Source organism: Platichthys flesus, chromosome 4, assembly GCF_949316205.1.
Source record: "Platichthys flesus chromosome 4, fPlaFle2.1, whole genome shotgun sequence".
Classification (NCBI taxonomy): domain Eukaryota; kingdom Metazoa; phylum Chordata; class Actinopteri; order Pleuronectiformes; family Pleuronectidae; genus Platichthys; species Platichthys flesus.
The window spans coordinates 13,300,952-13,318,060 of NC_084948.1; the positions used below are offsets into that span (position 1 = coordinate 13,300,952).

Genomic DNA, 17,109 nt, shown 5'->3' on the forward strand with positions numbered 1-17,109 from the left:
AGATTCAGGAGGTGTGTGAAGGCCACAAAGTGCGAGTAGGAAAGGACAGAAGGGTGAAGCAGAAGGAGTGGGTGTGATGGAGGTCGAGGGGGTACAGAGGTAGAGAGGGAAGGAGAAACAGAGGAGAGAAAAGGGAGAAAAGATGGGGAAAGTAAATGAGGAGGAGGGGATGAGTGTGGGGAGGGGGTCTGTAGTATGTCTCCTCTCTGTAATCGTGTTAACTGGCGGCTCCAAGCCTGGCCTCTTCAGCTGTCACACACAAACACACACACACGCACGCATATGCACACAGCACCTGTGTATGCCTGACAGACAGCTCATTCATCACAATTAACCAATTACAGCCTCCGCTGGTCTGTCTGAACCCGCCTACTGCTGGAAGGAAGGGAGGAGAGCGGAGGAGCGGAAGCAGAGGGCAGTGGAAAACAAGAACATGCTGAAAAAGAGAGGGGTAATAAAGAGAATGGAAAAAGAGGCGGCGTGGTAACAAAGAGGAGGAGGAAAGTTTAAAAATGTGTATACATACATATATGTTTTGTGTGTGTCTACTTGTTGGCCTTTCTGCGTGTGTTTACCTGAGGCCACAATATTGATGGCCCCCTCCTGTCCGATGATGTACTCCTTCAGCCTCCTCTCCAGGGGGAACCTCCTCCTCTCCTCTGCCTCCCGTCGAGCCTGTGCCTCCTGGAACTAGATGGAGATAAAAATAAAGAAAAGAAGAAGACAGTCAATGAATCAAGAGCAGGAGGGAACATTTTAGAGGGCATAAGGTGATTAAAATGGGCCGTGTATGAAATCAACCCTCTGAAAATCCAACATTAGAACATGAAAGGTGTCTCTTATTATTCCTTCCCCTCTTCATCATCACCTTTGTTTACTTTACCACCTTTTCTAACATCACAAGTTGAACCCACTATGAGATCTAAAAGACTGCAATGGCACAGTTATGATTCTGGGCATTTATATTTAACCTTAACCTGAGTCTATTTATAGGGTATAAATAAATTTCACTAAACATTCAGACACCGCTACATAATGGTGAACTCACTATACTGTATGGTGGACTATATAGTGCATAGTGAGTGAGTCTGGACACAGCCTCAGTCTGTGCAGTTGTGATCAGGGGATTGAGCCGTGATATCGCGGTCCTGCCGATACACTCACTCGACTTATCGTGAGTCAGTCTTTATTATCATCCAGACGTTTCACCCTATTTTTAATGATCATTTTTAGGAGCTGCCGTGTTGTCCATCTATTTATACAAGATGTTTCAGATAAGCGTCTCTCATCAGGCATTTTGCAGGACTTAAACATAGCTATTTAATACTTTATAAGGTACCTTGCAGTCATTACGTAATTATGACGTGACTAAAGAGTTCACAGTGTGTATAGGCAGATATTTGTTACAATAACATTATTTCGTAAGCATAGCCAAGTGATAAATCCAAATTTCCTCATCACATTTTAAGAAAAATTATGTAACAAAACTTTTGCTCATCTCTCCTCCTCTAGAAATCTCTTTACTCTCCATCACTTCGAAATTTCCTTTCCATTTTCCAGCAGTTATCTGCTTCCTGCCTTCCTCCTCTTTAACACATTCCTCCTCTCTCTATCTGCCTTTGCCTTCCTTTCTCCAACTCCCATTTCCTCTCTTCTGCTGATTTGATCTCTTTCCACTTCTCTTCTCCTTCGTTCGTTGCTCATCTATTTCTTCTCTTCCACTTTCGATTCTTTCCCTCGCTCTCGCCCACTGTGTATCTCACTCGTTCTTTCTTTGTTTGTTTCTTGCAGCCAGCGCCATGCCTCATTCATCCTCTCCTCTTTGTGTCCTCAGACTCCAGGTTTTCAGCCTGCAGTGGAGGCCGCCTGTTTATTCTCTCTCTCCATCTTGCTTATCTCCAGCCTGCTGTCAAGCTGCTGGATAACTACAGATAATTCAACTTTGATTTAAGAAAACAGCAGACCCCACTTATACCACTATAAACCTGTAAAATACCAAGAGGAGGGAGACCTCTCAGTTTGTCCTGTGAGAAACCCATGAAGTCTTAAGACTGCCTTCACCATGTGCCAATACAGTTTTTATTTCAAAGCTTTGTGATCTGTTAAGACAAGAACACTTAGTTCATATGACCAAAGTCATGTGGGTATGTCCGGTAAAGTCATCACAACTTTGGGTCGCATCGCTGTAGATATAAATGAAATATGGTGCACCAATATGCTCAGATAATAAAACTGAGGATCAGAAATGTTATGTGTCTTGGATCATAATTAGAAAATGCTATTTTCAGACATGAAATCCAAACAATGTTCGGAAAAATGGGTCTGGACATTTCCCGTAGTTTGCTTTTCATTAATATAGAATGCAGCAGGAGACTGTTCGGGGCAGATGTGTTCTCTGCTCTCAAATCTCGATGTCTTTCCAAGTTAACAAATACAAGATTTTTGTATTTTTCCAGTTTTGAATCGGTAGCGTGTCAGAAACATCAACATCCACCCAATCACTCACCCAAATTCAGAAACATGTCTGAAAGCAGCCTAAGACACAACATTACCACCAACATCCTAACTGTCTTAAATTACATGTAGTTTATATTATATACTAGCTTTGTTCTTCAGCAGGTTTTTAACCCCTGTTAACCTCAGCCAGCTTTCAAATCTCTAATACTCAATAGCACCTGTCACTCAGTCAGCACACTGACACAGACCTCCTGATGAGAGAGTGTCTGTTTGCACGGGGACAAGTAAATGACACAGATGTCTGTTGAGTGAATTGTGCCGAGTCGTTTAGACCAGGCCACAGGAAACAACTTCAGTATCAACACACGCGTTTGCATAGAAACTAATGTTGCTTTAATTGCTTAGACAATCTGCACGGCCCGTGCGGAAGCAGAACAAAGTGTGTGTGTCGTACTTTTCCCTCCCACTCCAGCAGCACTGCACCCACGTCTCCCTCCTTAGCATAGGCCCTTGCAGTGTGTTCCAAACCATTGGTTTGCAGGGGGTTGGCACCTGTGCAAAAGAAAACAAACAAACATAAATGAAAAAAATTATTGAATGAACATTTAATCATTTGCAGCAATGCCTGAATGAAAAATGTCTATTGTTGATTTTACTTTGAGAATCACAAGAACGTGCAGCAACTGCCTCAGCAGGAGGCCCAAAACGTCAATCCAGTGAGTGAGGTTAGGGGTGAGAGGTCGCCTGGGTTCAGGAAGCTAACTGCAGTGAAGCAGCAGGGCCATGCAATGACCCTGTGGGGGTTTCATATCTGCAACTCGTGCCAATAATACACACCCTGACCCCTACACCAGCACACCAACGCCCTGCACGGTTATACAATCTATACACACTGCAGGTTGATGCAGGTTGGGGGCCGCTGGTGCACAAAGGTGCACACACTTCCACACAGCAGGAAGGGTCAAATGGAGGAAAGATTTAGTTAAACAGATTTTCTTTAAAGAGGTTGGAGTATAAACGTAGGAAACAAAGAAACAGCACGTGTGAAGTGTGCCAGGGATGGACTCTGGTGCCCTGCTTGTCACAGAGGATGGTTAGCGGTGCCTTCTGCCCTGACCTGAGCCACCACATCCACGCACTCGTGCCTCCACACAAACAGGTGCATGTTTCCATCACATCAACGACTGAAAATTGAATTAATAATGTTTTAAAATAACTCAACTTGAATAGTTCTCAGTAGAGTGTATACCCCGGCCAAGGCCCAACAGTCCCTTTGTTAAATCATATTTAAATCTGCTAGATCAGGATTTATATTTGGATCTGTACCATATTTCACAAACTCATAAATATCAGTCCCCTAATGATCAAAGAATTGTTCTCCAAGGAAAATGGGGCAAAATGTATACAAATACCTTATCAAGGATTTGTTAAAGAAAAACTCACACATTTCCTGGATCCAGCACTTTGTCCAGATCCACATCACATTTCCTTTTCTTCTTTTTAAAATATATTATGGGAACTATTGCCTTTACTTTTGGTGTGAAAGAGGGAGAGAGCGGGAGAACTCAAGCCTCAAACCAGGGTTGACCATAATTTTCTCGATTTGCGTTCCCTGAGAGTTGTGTACTCGTTCAAATCACACATATTTGCGCACAGCTTGAATCTCTGTCAGTGTTCCAGTTGATATTGAATGATTAAATCAGTCTCTGATTGAAAATAAAACTTGCCAGTTTTACAGTTATTTAGCAATTCATTTAGAAACATTTAGGAGGTTTGAGTTTTTTGTAAAATAAAAAATAAAACACAGAATTTTGATTCAGCACTATTGAAACGACATTGAGTCCTGCTCTTGTGTCTCAAATATATAAAACAAATACTGTTTACATCACAGTTGACAGTAGTTTTAGTTCTACTGTGATGAACGAGAAGAGAAACCAGGATGAGCAACAGATGCAAATGAAGACCCTAATAAAATCGTAAATCATGACACACGACTGCAATACATGGATTTCCCTCGCTTTACTTCACAGGAGCCGCTGGAGGCTCAAGAGAACTTCTGTGACGAGTCACTTTGCAACAATCTTTGGCAAAAAAAGTCAGAGGCCTTAATTCAATTTAAGACATTACTGACACTCGTGAGAGGAAATGTAGGAAAAACAGTGCAAACTTATGGAAGTGACATGAAATGTGTCACTTTAATGGTTAGTCGGCAGGGAAATCCACTGAAATCTCTCTGTTACCAGGAGGTGGGATGATTAAAATAAATCACTGACAAACTGTTAGTGACAATGCTGTCCTCTACATCTATCGAGTGTATATTAAGGTCTCCATTGTGCCTTTTAACCTGATGAGGGTAGATATTTTCAACAGTTTAAAAAATGGTGCATTCAAGCACCATACGATATGGCTACGTATTGCTAGCTGTGCATTAAGAGCCAGAAAACCCATCTGGAGTTTTTCGGAGTAAGCTGCACTCAGCAACTGCACAGTGTAATCAATACAGGTGCAGGTTTGTATTTCTTCTGCTCCGTGCACGACCACAGAGACTAATAATCACTGTGATGATCATCGATAAACCCCTAAGTTTTGTGACCTGCTCAGCAAGCGATCGATCTCAACAACTAGTGGTGCACTAACCCCCCCACGTCCACCAAAAACATGAGGGAGGAAAGCAATAAAGTACCCTACACACACACACACACACACACACACACACACACACACACACACACACACACACACACACACACACACACACACACACACACACAGAGGACATAATAAATAGCATCATTTAGGGCTTTAATATCAGGCCAACCCTCTGGGCCATAGCACTTTATAACAGGATCAACACTAACAACACTCACACACAGACAGACAGAGGGACACACACACACAGGCACACACACACGCATACAGAGGATCCCTTCATTAGGAGCGCTTTAGTTATGCCTATTAGGAGTCCCCTCCTCTTTCCTATTTCCTCCTCCCTCTCTTTCACTGCAGCTGGTGGGAGAGAGACCCTGCTGGTCTCTCTGTGTGTGTATGTGTGTATGTGTGTTTGTGTGTGTGTCCTTGTATCTGTTTTGTGTGCGTCTCTGAGCATGTGTGTCTCCTCTAGCCCCCTACCACCTACAGAGCCGCCCATTATCGTGCGCCTCTGGCCACGGGCCTGATGTGGAGCTTGGGGAACAGCTAGAGAGCCTCCGCAGGTAGAGCGAGGGGACTGGAGGGCTGCAGAGGAGCCCGAGGGTGGGCCTGGAGACTGTGATGGATGGAGATGTGAGCCGAGGGCCGGCTAAGGCCAAAAGAGCAAACCGACGGCCGATGGAGTAGCATGGACGCACGCAAACACAGGGGAAATAACAAGGTGGAGGATACACACAACTATTTAGAAACACACACAATGTGCACATACATGAGGGAAAAAATGAGAAACACACCCAAACCCTCATAGATGTCCTGAAGCTATGGAAGGTTATAAGACTTTGGGTGATGATGTAAGAAGGGATGGATAGAAGACAACAAAGGGGAAGTGGATATAATACAAATTAAACACACTTTGTTGAGAATAATTACACAGGAATCAAAACACGTACAAATGTCTATACATATAGAAAATCTGGCGCAAACACACTCGCACACTCTATCGGCGACGTGTTCGTAATTGAAAGTAAGTGATGCCACGACTGTTATTGGCCACGACAGTGGCGCCAACCCTGCCATGGTCCAGTCAGGCAAGTCATGAGCAAACCCGTCTTTAATCTGATTGTTTTAAAGCAAATGTCTCTGCTTTGTGAAATTTCGTACCTTTTTAATTCAAAAATGCGACTGCAGAACACTGGATTGAGTTAGACGAGTTGATTTGTTTAAGCGTACTGAGAGTGCTTACAGGCACAGGGGTGAGACGGGAGAGACGGGCAGACCCGGCTTCGGAAGCACCATCCATCATAAACATAAACAAGACGACGTTATTACTTGCTTGTGTGTGTGTGTGTTTGTGTGTGTGTGTACAGTGAGGGTGGTGGAGGTTGTGGTGTTTGATCCAAAAGTGTTTTTAGATTAAAAACCCATCAGCCTAAAAAGGAACAACTACAAATGTCGTCCAAGGTAAGGTTCAAAAAGGCGACTGGAAACTGAAGTAAATATAAAAGATAAAAGCATTCATGAATACATGAATATTTTAATATTCAGAAATGGAGGCTTGAGTGCACACACACATACACACTCGTACACACACATAAAAAGACACACATCCTGTGATTGTGGAGTTAGCCCAAGGGCATGTTCTGTGTAGAGGTCACAGTTCAACTAGGCAGAGCTTGTTTAAAAGCCACTCGCCTGGAAACTGAGGGGGATATTCTGCCCTCAGGGTCCACAAGTGTGTTGATGTGTGTGTGTGTGTGTGTGTGTGTGGGTGTGTGTGTGTGTGTGTCCAGTGGAGCTGAGTCAACGACAGGTGCAGATGCAGTGGGGGTGAATGGAGAGGGGGACAAGTGATCAATTTCAAATGAGCTTTGTAATACTGTTTATATGACTCGGGGGGTGGACGCGTTAAGATGATGATACATGGAACTCTTTTTAAAGCTCATGGAGACAATAAGCAGCCTTCAGCTCCAAGGACACCAAAGAGGAAAGTCAGTGGTCCAGCATATGTCGGGGTAAATCTGGGACCCCTGAATTAGATATTAAGGTGTATGACTCAGTATTTTTTCGCCTGAAATGATTACATGGTACATTTTTTAATGAATTTCTTTACCTAATTAACGTAAACAATATTATCCTAATAAAGGGGGATGTAAAATAGAGTGCCGCTCAGATCCCAACTAGCGCTAACCCCCTCGGGACCCGCCGGGTGGGGCTCAGATCGGGTCTCCACACGCTACTATAAAACATTATTAAAATTAAAAATGGCTTTAAATCAGAGCATAAATAAAATGGAACTTCTTGATTCATCAGGACAATAAATAATATACTAGATGTTGATTGGTTTGTAGCCAGGCGTTTGTCTGTCGGCATGAGGTAAATTTGGTGGCTAGTAGTGTTTCTGATTTAAATTGAGTAAATGAATGAGCTGGTTCAGTTTTTTCCACTGCCATTGTAATATCATAAAAAAAAACTAAAAACGTTTTCAGTACAAAAGAACCGAAAGAACCTGAATTGTTCTCTTTTCTGGAGTTTTCCTTCATCAAAGACCGACATGGTTGATCTGAGCAGGGAGAGCAAAACTCCTCCGTCAGCAATCCTCCTTCTCCCTCTCTCTTTATTAGTGGTGGTCCGCACGGAGAGCCTCGAGAGAACTCAATAAAACGAGGAACATGAAAGTGTTGAAAGTGAAGAGACGTAGTGAAGTCCGGGAAACTACTCTCACATGTCGGCCACAGGCTTGGACTATTTAGGTTGGAGGAAAACATGGTGGATGTAACAGAAGTAAAGTCTTTTCACATTTGATGTCAAATGTTCACAGGTTCGACTTTACATTTAATTCCACTTTCCCTGAGGAGTCCTACAATATCTTGGGCATTTTTTAATGCTTTTGTTTTGGCCTTTTTATACCACATCAAAAGATATTTACCTTGAGAATGTTTGGCATAATTTTCCAGCACAACATTGCCTATATGACCAGTTAATAAACATTTCCCTTCGACATTGGGAATCTCAACGTATTGGACCCAAAAAAAAACACAAGACACATCACGTGATTTGATCGTGCCGGTGTGGTTTGTTATCTGGAAAATGTCAGTTGTCCAACAAGGACAGTAATGTGGGGGGGTTAGGGTGGGGTTAGGGTGGATGCACTGTGACTTACCAGCCTCCAGCAGCATGCGGACGGTGTGTGGGTCGTCAGCCAGTGTGGCGTAGTGCAGCGCCGTGCAGCCACGGAAACCAGCCCTGCTGCTGAGCCTGCTGCTGAACTCGTCCTCTCTGGACACCAGAACTGTACAGAGGACCGGAAGATTAGAGATAAGAGAGAGAAACACACACACAAAAATTTGATGTCTGACAAAATATTCCAAATGTATTTAAGAGAATTAAACAATTGCTCAAAGATGGAAACGTTAAACAGGGTCTTATGAATCCAATCTGAAACCTCTTTACACCAAAATTAGAAGATTTATGGCGTTTTTTTTTCCATTCAGGTATACACCCACTAGAAAAAAGGGGATTGCCTTTCTTTTTTTTCTCCAGTGTGTCATATTGGATGGCACAAACAACAAAAACTGAGGCACTCTCTCACCTCGCTGTCTTGCCAAATTAGCTCAAGTTCACCTGGGTTCCACGTTTCCATCAGAGCCAATCGGATCTGGAGCTGTGTTTACAGCAGAGTCATTTGACCCGGGAGTGAAAGCCGATTATATCCAAACCCATCGCAGAGAAAAGCCAGATGTTAGTTGGGGCTTGAGATGCTCACAGTACATTCCCTAAAGCTGAATGATTAAGATGAATTAACAAACTAATTTAACATAAAACCCAGATATTTTTTACTCAACAGCAAGACTCCAGAGAGAGTGTCAGTGATAACACTGCAGTCTACTGAATTGTCTTCCTGTTTCCAGCTTATAAAGACTTGTTCATTTTCACAGATTTAAGCTCACCGACATGGTTGTAATAATGCAAGCTGTGTTATGGGGCCTGCTTTGTTGTTCTCTTTCCTAATAACCAAGATAGTCTATCATTCTCTCCTTACTCCTCTTTTTCATAAGAGCGCTCATCTCGTGCCACTCCTCCATCATCCCTTTTTTTTTATATTTCTGCCTCCTTCCTCTCCTCCTCGGCATCCATCAACTCCTTTCATCACTTGCGCCCTCTTCCCTCCTCCCTCCTGTGCTCTCTCTTTCCCAATAACTTTGTCTCATCCATTTCCAGACTTCCTCTCCTCTCCCTGCCATCATCCAGCCCATTCCCTTTAATCGCTCTCTCCCTCTAACCTAACACACCTCCAAACATCCATTCCTCTCACTCCCTTTCTTTCTCCCTATTCTCCTTTTTTTTCTTTCACCGCTTCTCTTTTTCCTCCTCCTTTGCATCATCAGTCTTCCCTCCCTTGCTCAATTCATCCCACTCTTTTTCCTCTGTCGCTCTGAGAGTCTCTCTCTGCATTGTTTGTGTGTGTGTGTGTGAGAGAGAGAGAGAGAAAGAGAGAGAGACAGGGCGGGATAATCATAGCTAACCCAATAAAGCGTCGCACAGGCCCCCCTAGCCCATCCATCAGTGTGCGTCTGGGAAACGCTTCCCCACGCTACGCGGGCCCCACGTGGACCCAAACCTGACAGCCATATAAATGTCTGCAATATACATATCCCATATAAATATGTCTACAGAAACCCAACGCAGACTGGGGGGGGGGTGGTGGTGATGTGTGTGTGTGTTTGCGCGCGCCTGTGCCATCCTGTCAGTGTGTTTGTGCATGACTGTGTATGCAGCTCAGGAGAAAAACAAATAAAACACACAATACTTGTCATGGAACATCCGAAACAAATAAAGAAGAAATGAAACGTGTACATATGCAAATCCTTATGCAAATTATAATGTCTCATAATGTCCAACACTTGGGATTCATATGTGTAATATATAACCACACACACACGCGTACGCACACACACACGCACGCAATGAATGTTGTTGTTTTTTAACCTTCCAGGGAGTGGATGCCTTTCTCCCGCGAGGTGTCGTAGACGTTGTTGAAGTGATCTCCTGCGTTTGGGTCAGCACCAGCTTCGAGCAGAACCTTCACCACACTGGATAACAACAAAATACACAAACACACACATTTATACACATGTAATAATCCACATTAATGTTCCCTGGCAGAAATACACACAGGCAATCACTGCATTTCCAAAACAGCTTGCAGGCACTGATGCTGGAAACTGAACAAATTTTCCTTTAGAAATAATGACATTATACACGGGGATGGATGATATATTGGTGGCTGATAAATGAGATATCATAATTCCTGCTAATGTTCAAGTAAAGTAATTTTGAGCCAATAATAGGATTTGATAAGGAGGAATTTATATCAGGAGATTATGACAATTAAGGATGCCACTCAAAACCTGATGTGAATGGGTAAAGATTTAAATAACTAAAGAGTCTGAGTATTATTAAGATTAGCTCCTGTGAAGTTATTCTAATGATTTAGCCTAAACTTGGCAGGTGTATACAGTGTTTCCCATTAACCATCTAGACTGTGTTGGCCTGCTGTGTTTGTCCTGCCACAGTTTCATAATTGAATTAATAGTTATTTGTAAAGCACCAAATCATAATATACTATATGCTATATACTAGTATTATCTCAAGGCCTTTCTTAAGTTCGAGATGTAAAAAATTGTAGAGAAACCCAACAGTTTCCACAATGAGCAGCATCTTGGTGACTGTGAAGAGAAAAACAAATTAACCAAAATATTTCCTTATAACATAAGAGATCTTTAACATGACGTCTTGCTACGTTGCTGAACTGTGCTGATTACGTTTTTACCGCCCACAGACCGTCAGACTGAATATTTTCAGCTGTAGTAGTTCAAGTACCCGCAAGTGGCTTAAAACTCAGTCTCTCTCATGCACAGACGTTTTCTTTCACTTTTGAGTCTGTGTAACATTCACTCCGAATCTGCACGAGAGTGATGTTCTTTCCTGTGCATGAGCACCCACGCTACCACCATAGATTGAATGAATTCTAATGGAAACCCTGGGTGTATTGCTGAGGACCTAAGGTTCTCAAGAGAGCTTGACACATGACCTTTCTACATGGAAGTAAAGACAAATGAGAGCAGACCTGTTCCTGCAGTGGACAGTGAAACCTGTCTGGATATCTCTGTTGCTATTGTGAAAATACACTATTGAATCAAAACAAAAATTGGAGAGATAATCTGTGCTGTAATCCCATATTGCTGCGTTTCAAAATCTTACTGTTTCCCTTAAACACATTTAAGCATCTTTGCCATGTGAGGCCATAATGAGCTCTGTTACTGGAAGTAGGATATCGACTGGATTTGGAAATGGGACGACACTTGTTTCCATTTAGAGTCTAGACCCTTTGCAAGAGAGTAATTGTTAGAGAACAAACTAGATGCACACAGACATAGCTGGAAATATACAATTCCTCAAATGACCACAGCTCTTTCATCTGATTCACTTTCACTTCTCTACTTTCCCGTTACGGTGTACAGACTCTTAGCGTCTGCTTCTCCCCTTCACTACTCACTCGCCCGTTTCGGGACATGTACACGTGTGTACATTGAAGGGGGCGAGGGCCGGGCCCGTTTCCGGCGCAGTTAAAGGGGGGGTGTCTGTGTGTTGGAGTGGGTGTTTGTGTGTAGTCCTTCATTGGAGCGTACCGCCCTTATAGAACAAACACGAGTACCTCGGCAACACCACTCACTGTGACCCGACGGACATTCCAGGTACCGTCTCTCCGTCTACAGAACACACACACTTTATATTTACCACCATGAACGTGAGCAATGGCTTTGACATTGAGACACAGACGTGCACACAGTAGCTTGTTAGCTCCTCTGGGCGACTGGGAGAGGAGTACGGGGGGCGATGGCCGAAACATGAACCCAGCCAGTACGCTGCTGGCTGCCATTAAACCTGTGACTATGTAATTCATCCTGGCAGAGAGTGATGGATCATTTTTTAGCTAAATGGTTATGGCAGTGGCCTGAACACACTTAAATGGAGCAATAACGATTATTCCTAAGAGGTTGAGGTGGTCTTCTTAGAAATACACAAACCTGATCACTTAACATGCTACAGCTGCACTTTAAAATGAGACATGAGCTCAATGATGGAGCGGCTTTGTTTAAAAAGAAAATCAGAATTAAAACAGGACAAAGATTTTATAAAAATATAAAACATTGTTATTATTTTGTATTAAATTCTTGAAGCATTAATGAATGAATGGAAATCGGGAAATAACCAGTTGAGATTGATCTGCAGTTTTCTCTCTAAAATGTCCATTTGGAAAAAAGCAAAAAATGCGCAAGGTGACATTTATAAATTCTCCATTTTATCCAACCAATCGTCTAAACCAAAGTCTACTGATAGATATGATAATGTAGAGCATCAAGTCTTCACATCTTAGAAGCTGCAATCAGCATATGATGACTGTCAAGGGATTATCAAAACATAAAATTATCATTTATCAAACAACTAGAATGACCATCAGCATACAGTCGCCTTAAAGTCAATCAAGCAGCACGAAATTACATACACTCTTAGATATGATTCCCCTAAATGTGCCAGATTTTTTTACGTCAAGATCCTTGAAATATTCCATGAGAAAAAAGGGAAGAAATCAAAGAGCACCATCATCTACCTATGTTCAAGAAGGGGCAAAACGAAATTCTTCAAAAAAGGGTTTGTCGAAATCCATTCTGTTGTTTTTGTGTAATTCTGCTGACAATCAGACAGACAGGGGCGAAAACATAACCTCCATAAGGACGCGTTCTGCTGACTGCCATAATAGTTACCACCAAAACAGAAATGTGTGGATCCGACCCTAATATAAACCAAACTTTAATGAGTTTTCCCCAGGCACCATCCTTAGTTGGTATCTTTGCAGGATCCGAGTGAAAGCATTACTTCCATGGCAGAGGTAAAAAAAAGCAACAGAGGCTCTAATACCACATCACAGTACTCAAGCATATCACCATAATAATGTATCAGTAAAGCTTAAGAAAATTCAGGATAATAATGATTCTGGTTTCTCCATTAATGACCTCACTCTAGCTGGAGACTTAGTTAGTGTCTCGACTGTAGAACATGCGAGTTCCTGTGGGAGAGCGAGGCTGAGAACAGCCTGACCAGGTCTTTGTGTGTGACCTTGCTGAGCGGGTATGAAAGGACTATGGGGAGGTCCCCTTTTGTTACTGTATCACTGTGGCTGTGGGCCGGCAGGGGGGGGGGGGGGGGGGGGGGGGGGTGGCGTGACCCACGGAGGGCTCTGCTCTCACCCTTGCAAGCACTTCTACAAACACATGGATGCATCCTCTGAGACACATACAGACACACACACACACACGAACTCGAACTGTGTGTGTTGGTCACACGAGGCTGGGCAGGACTGTGTGAAGAAATGAGATGGTCTGAAAAGGGTTAATGGCATCAGGAAAGTCAACACGCAGGGATAAAAAGAGGAAGAGTGCGGAGGAGGAGGAGGAGTGGATGAAAGGAGGGAAGTGCCGCTAAAAAAGATGAAAGAAGGGAGATTTAATTACACAGCGTAGTGCTAAAACTAATGAGCTTTTGAAAAGACTTTATAGTTTTACTAATCAACTGATCATCAAGTGGTTAACTTTATTTGGGACGTTTAGGAGGAGAGTTGCGGCACTAATTTGAAGCCAAACTGAAGGCATGCAAAGGTTAATTAGGTTTAACTCCCAACAAGGACAAGGACTCCACCCCTAAGTCTCTCAAAAGTCTAAATTACAGACTTTCTAACACAATTTTAGAATTACCCGCAAAATCACCTGCAAATCACATGATCATTTTATTGTCCCAGAGCTTAGTGCCTCCAAATCTCCAATTTCCTTGCCAGACTTGGGTCCATTGTCTCAGTCCTCTGTGGCTGTTGCAGGTTGTAACCTGGCATATAAGCAGTATTTTGTTAACTGAACCATCTGTAAGGGATCTCATACCCTTTTCCTTCCAGTGAAGTGCTGGAAACCAATCATCAAGCCATCAGACACTACCCAACAGTTGTGTTCAATGGCTTTAGAAAGTTTACCTTCAGTAAAGTAACACTATGGATTTTTGCTGGCCTTCAAACAGCAGCTTTAAACTCAGTTTGAATGGGGCGGTTCAAGACAACATGCCTGTTTGGAGTGGGCCGTTGGTTTGGCCTGTGGTAGTGCTGGTTGCACTTCAGTTTCTGAAACTGTAAAAGCAAACTGCAGGACGAGTAAACCTGAAGCTGCACCACCGCTGCTGCACAAAGAGCTTTTCACCTGGTTATTCAAAGTTTGGTGGAGTTCATCTCAGTAAGCAGAACCCTTCACTGGAGAATCAGTTGTTGTCGTGGTGGACAGCGTCACTTACGTTGATGAGTCCCAGCCGCTGCTGCTACAGAGGGTTGGTCACCTGTTTATTCAAATTTGATTTTTAATTGAACGTATATTGTGTTCACGTCGCACAACGTTCAGCGCTGCACTTCCTTGGACTCTTAACAGTACAGTTTGAAGTGTGAGGCCGTTAAGATGAACCCGGTCAGCGGGTGTGGCTGAGGGGGTCGAGCAGTTGTCGTCAAACCAGAAGATTGGCGGCTCGAATCCCAGCCCATGCCACAGTGTCCTTGGTCAAGATGCTGAAACCCCCCCCCTAAAATGGTCCCCAATGAATTCTAAATGTAAGTCGCTTTGGACAAAAGCGTCAGATAGATGACATGCAATGTGATGAACGTTTCTCGAGATGAGAGCCATAGATTGACACACAGTTCCGGAAATATTACATGAATGGTTCACTGACTTGGAATATGGAGAACGATGCCACATTGATTCCAACTACTCACCCCAAACGCCTGTTCTTGCTCAATGTAACTTTGGTGAGTGGGTACAATCTCCTGTGAGAAGTGTGTCACTGACTGAGAGTGGCAGCTCAGACGTAATGCTGAACTGTAGATCAGTTGAAGACTAAAAACTAAAAACATATTTTTCGTTTTATTTAATATATAGTGAGTGGTACTACAGTCAGAGCTCTACTCAACACATCGATAGGCTTTGTTTTTTTATCTGCATGAAAACCACTTGATCGCTCGGACCCAGAGCCCAACAAAACTAACCATGTGGGGCTCCAGGGGGCGCTATTCTTCCGAAATCATTTTGCATTTGCACCAAAGTTGTGTTAATGGCCAGTCATCATTCACTTCATTGATGCCAGGGATGGTAGGTTCAACCTTTGAGCTCGGCCTGAGGTTTACCAGCAGGTGACTGGTTTGACTGCTGAGGGCTGGTGTTGGTTTCCCATCCTGCCCTGGAGGGAAGACAGAGGAAGCAGACACTTCCGTCTCTCCACTGCTACAATGGACACCTGAGCTGAACTGACCATCCATGTCTCTGACCACCTGGGCCAGACGCTGGACCTCACTTGACCTTGTGTTATCCGGTGCACACCTGGGGTCACGGAGATGCCAGGAGGAGAAGTTCACCGCACTCTGAGACTGTGTTTTCAAATAATCATTCATGGATCTTGATGAAAACAAATCTGGCATGTTTAGGGGACTGATATTTATGAGTGTGTGAAATTTGGTGCCAAAGTCTGGATCTAGTTAATTTAAATATGGTTTCATTCGGGGATGATATGCACCCTACTAGTTCGGTAATGAATTTGATATGTAAGGTTAGAGGACCTAAATAAGTAATAATGAATAATTGCAATATTTAGGAAACATCCAGTTTATTCACAAAATACACACTGCTATGAGTAACTGCTTGAACAAATAAGTTTTATGTTAATATGCATGTAAAAAATCTTTTTATTATTGGTTATTCTTGGAATTACCGACCTAAAATGTCTCTGGTTATTTATGCACCAGTGTGTTTTGGTCTTTTAAAAACATAGTTCATCAGCAGATCAGTTTTGAATATGGTTGGCCTGATAAAGAGCAGCAGGTGATTGGATCTTACTGCAGTTTGAACAAATTAACACATCTTTGGAACTTCATCAAGGTGAACAACTCCTTTTACTGTCCATGCTGTTACTGCATCGAAATTTGAATAGTTACTGTTAAGTCACAACACTGTTTACTAAAACGATACAAATTCCTCCACCAAGGCCCAACAGTCTTGTTAAATTCCATCAAGCCTTAAAGCTAACTCAACAAAACAATGCAGATCATAAAATCCACTGTGAAAGCTTCCTCATCATCAGATCTTCGTCCAGATCCGCACCATTTAATATTTTATTTTGGGTCATATCCCATCTCTCCATCAAGTTTCATGGAAATCCGAGTAGTCATTTAATTGAATTCCATTTAATTATTCAGTTTAACACCAATAAACCCTACCACTGTTTCTCTGTTCAATTGGCAGAGCAAAGTCCATGTCCAACTTTCAGCTCTGGATTGTTGCTGTGAGAGAATGTGAGCTCACATCATTTCCAGGTCTGTGTTCACATGATTGATACTGTTTTAGAAAACTGCAGTGATGTGCACATGTAGAAAAATCATTGCACTAAACCTCATATGTGGATTTGTGGCCACCAGAGGGAATATGTATTTATAGAGAACTGAGAGGAATACATGTAAGAATCAATGATAACACATACAGCAAGTGATTCAGTGACTAAAAGATGATAATATTTCACAGGGGAGCGCTTTCACTTCTATTCAGTTGAGCTAATCCCAGTCCCAAACCCATAATCCCACTCCACATCACTCTCTCTCCACAGCTCAACTATTCTCTCCCTCTCCTTCCCGACGAGCCACTCATCCTTTCGTTCCATCGTCCCTCCGCTCTCCCTCCCTCCCCATCAAGTCGCTCGGCCGACAGGTCGGAACGGTCAACAGGCGTCTCACTCGGCTGAGCGCTCATTGTGCACGTGAATGCGGCGAGGGAGGGACGGAGGGAGAGAAAGAAAGATGGAGATGGGTATTGTGTGTTAAAGAGTGCAAACATTGAGCCAGGCCCTGCGCCTCCCTGATTTAGCCGCACA

General features: G+C 43.0%; 1 protein-coding gene across 1 annotated transcript in view; it reads right to left on the minus strand.

Moving 5' to 3' along the window:
- clpb (ClpB family mitochondrial disaggregase) overlaps positions 1–17,109 on the minus strand; it is a 34,545-nt gene that overhangs the window by 11,752 nt on the left and 5,684 nt on the right. The window contains exons 4-7 of the mRNA XM_062386376.1: positions 10,093–10,196; positions 8,267–8,395; positions 2,912–3,009; positions 576–690 (exon numbers count right to left, since the gene is read on the minus strand). Of these exons, the coding sequence (XP_062242360.1) occupies positions 576–690; positions 2,912–3,009; positions 8,267–8,395; positions 10,093–10,196 (446 nt within the window). The remainder of the gene's footprint in view (positions 1–575; positions 691–2,911; positions 3,010–8,266; positions 8,396–10,092; positions 10,197–17,109) is intronic.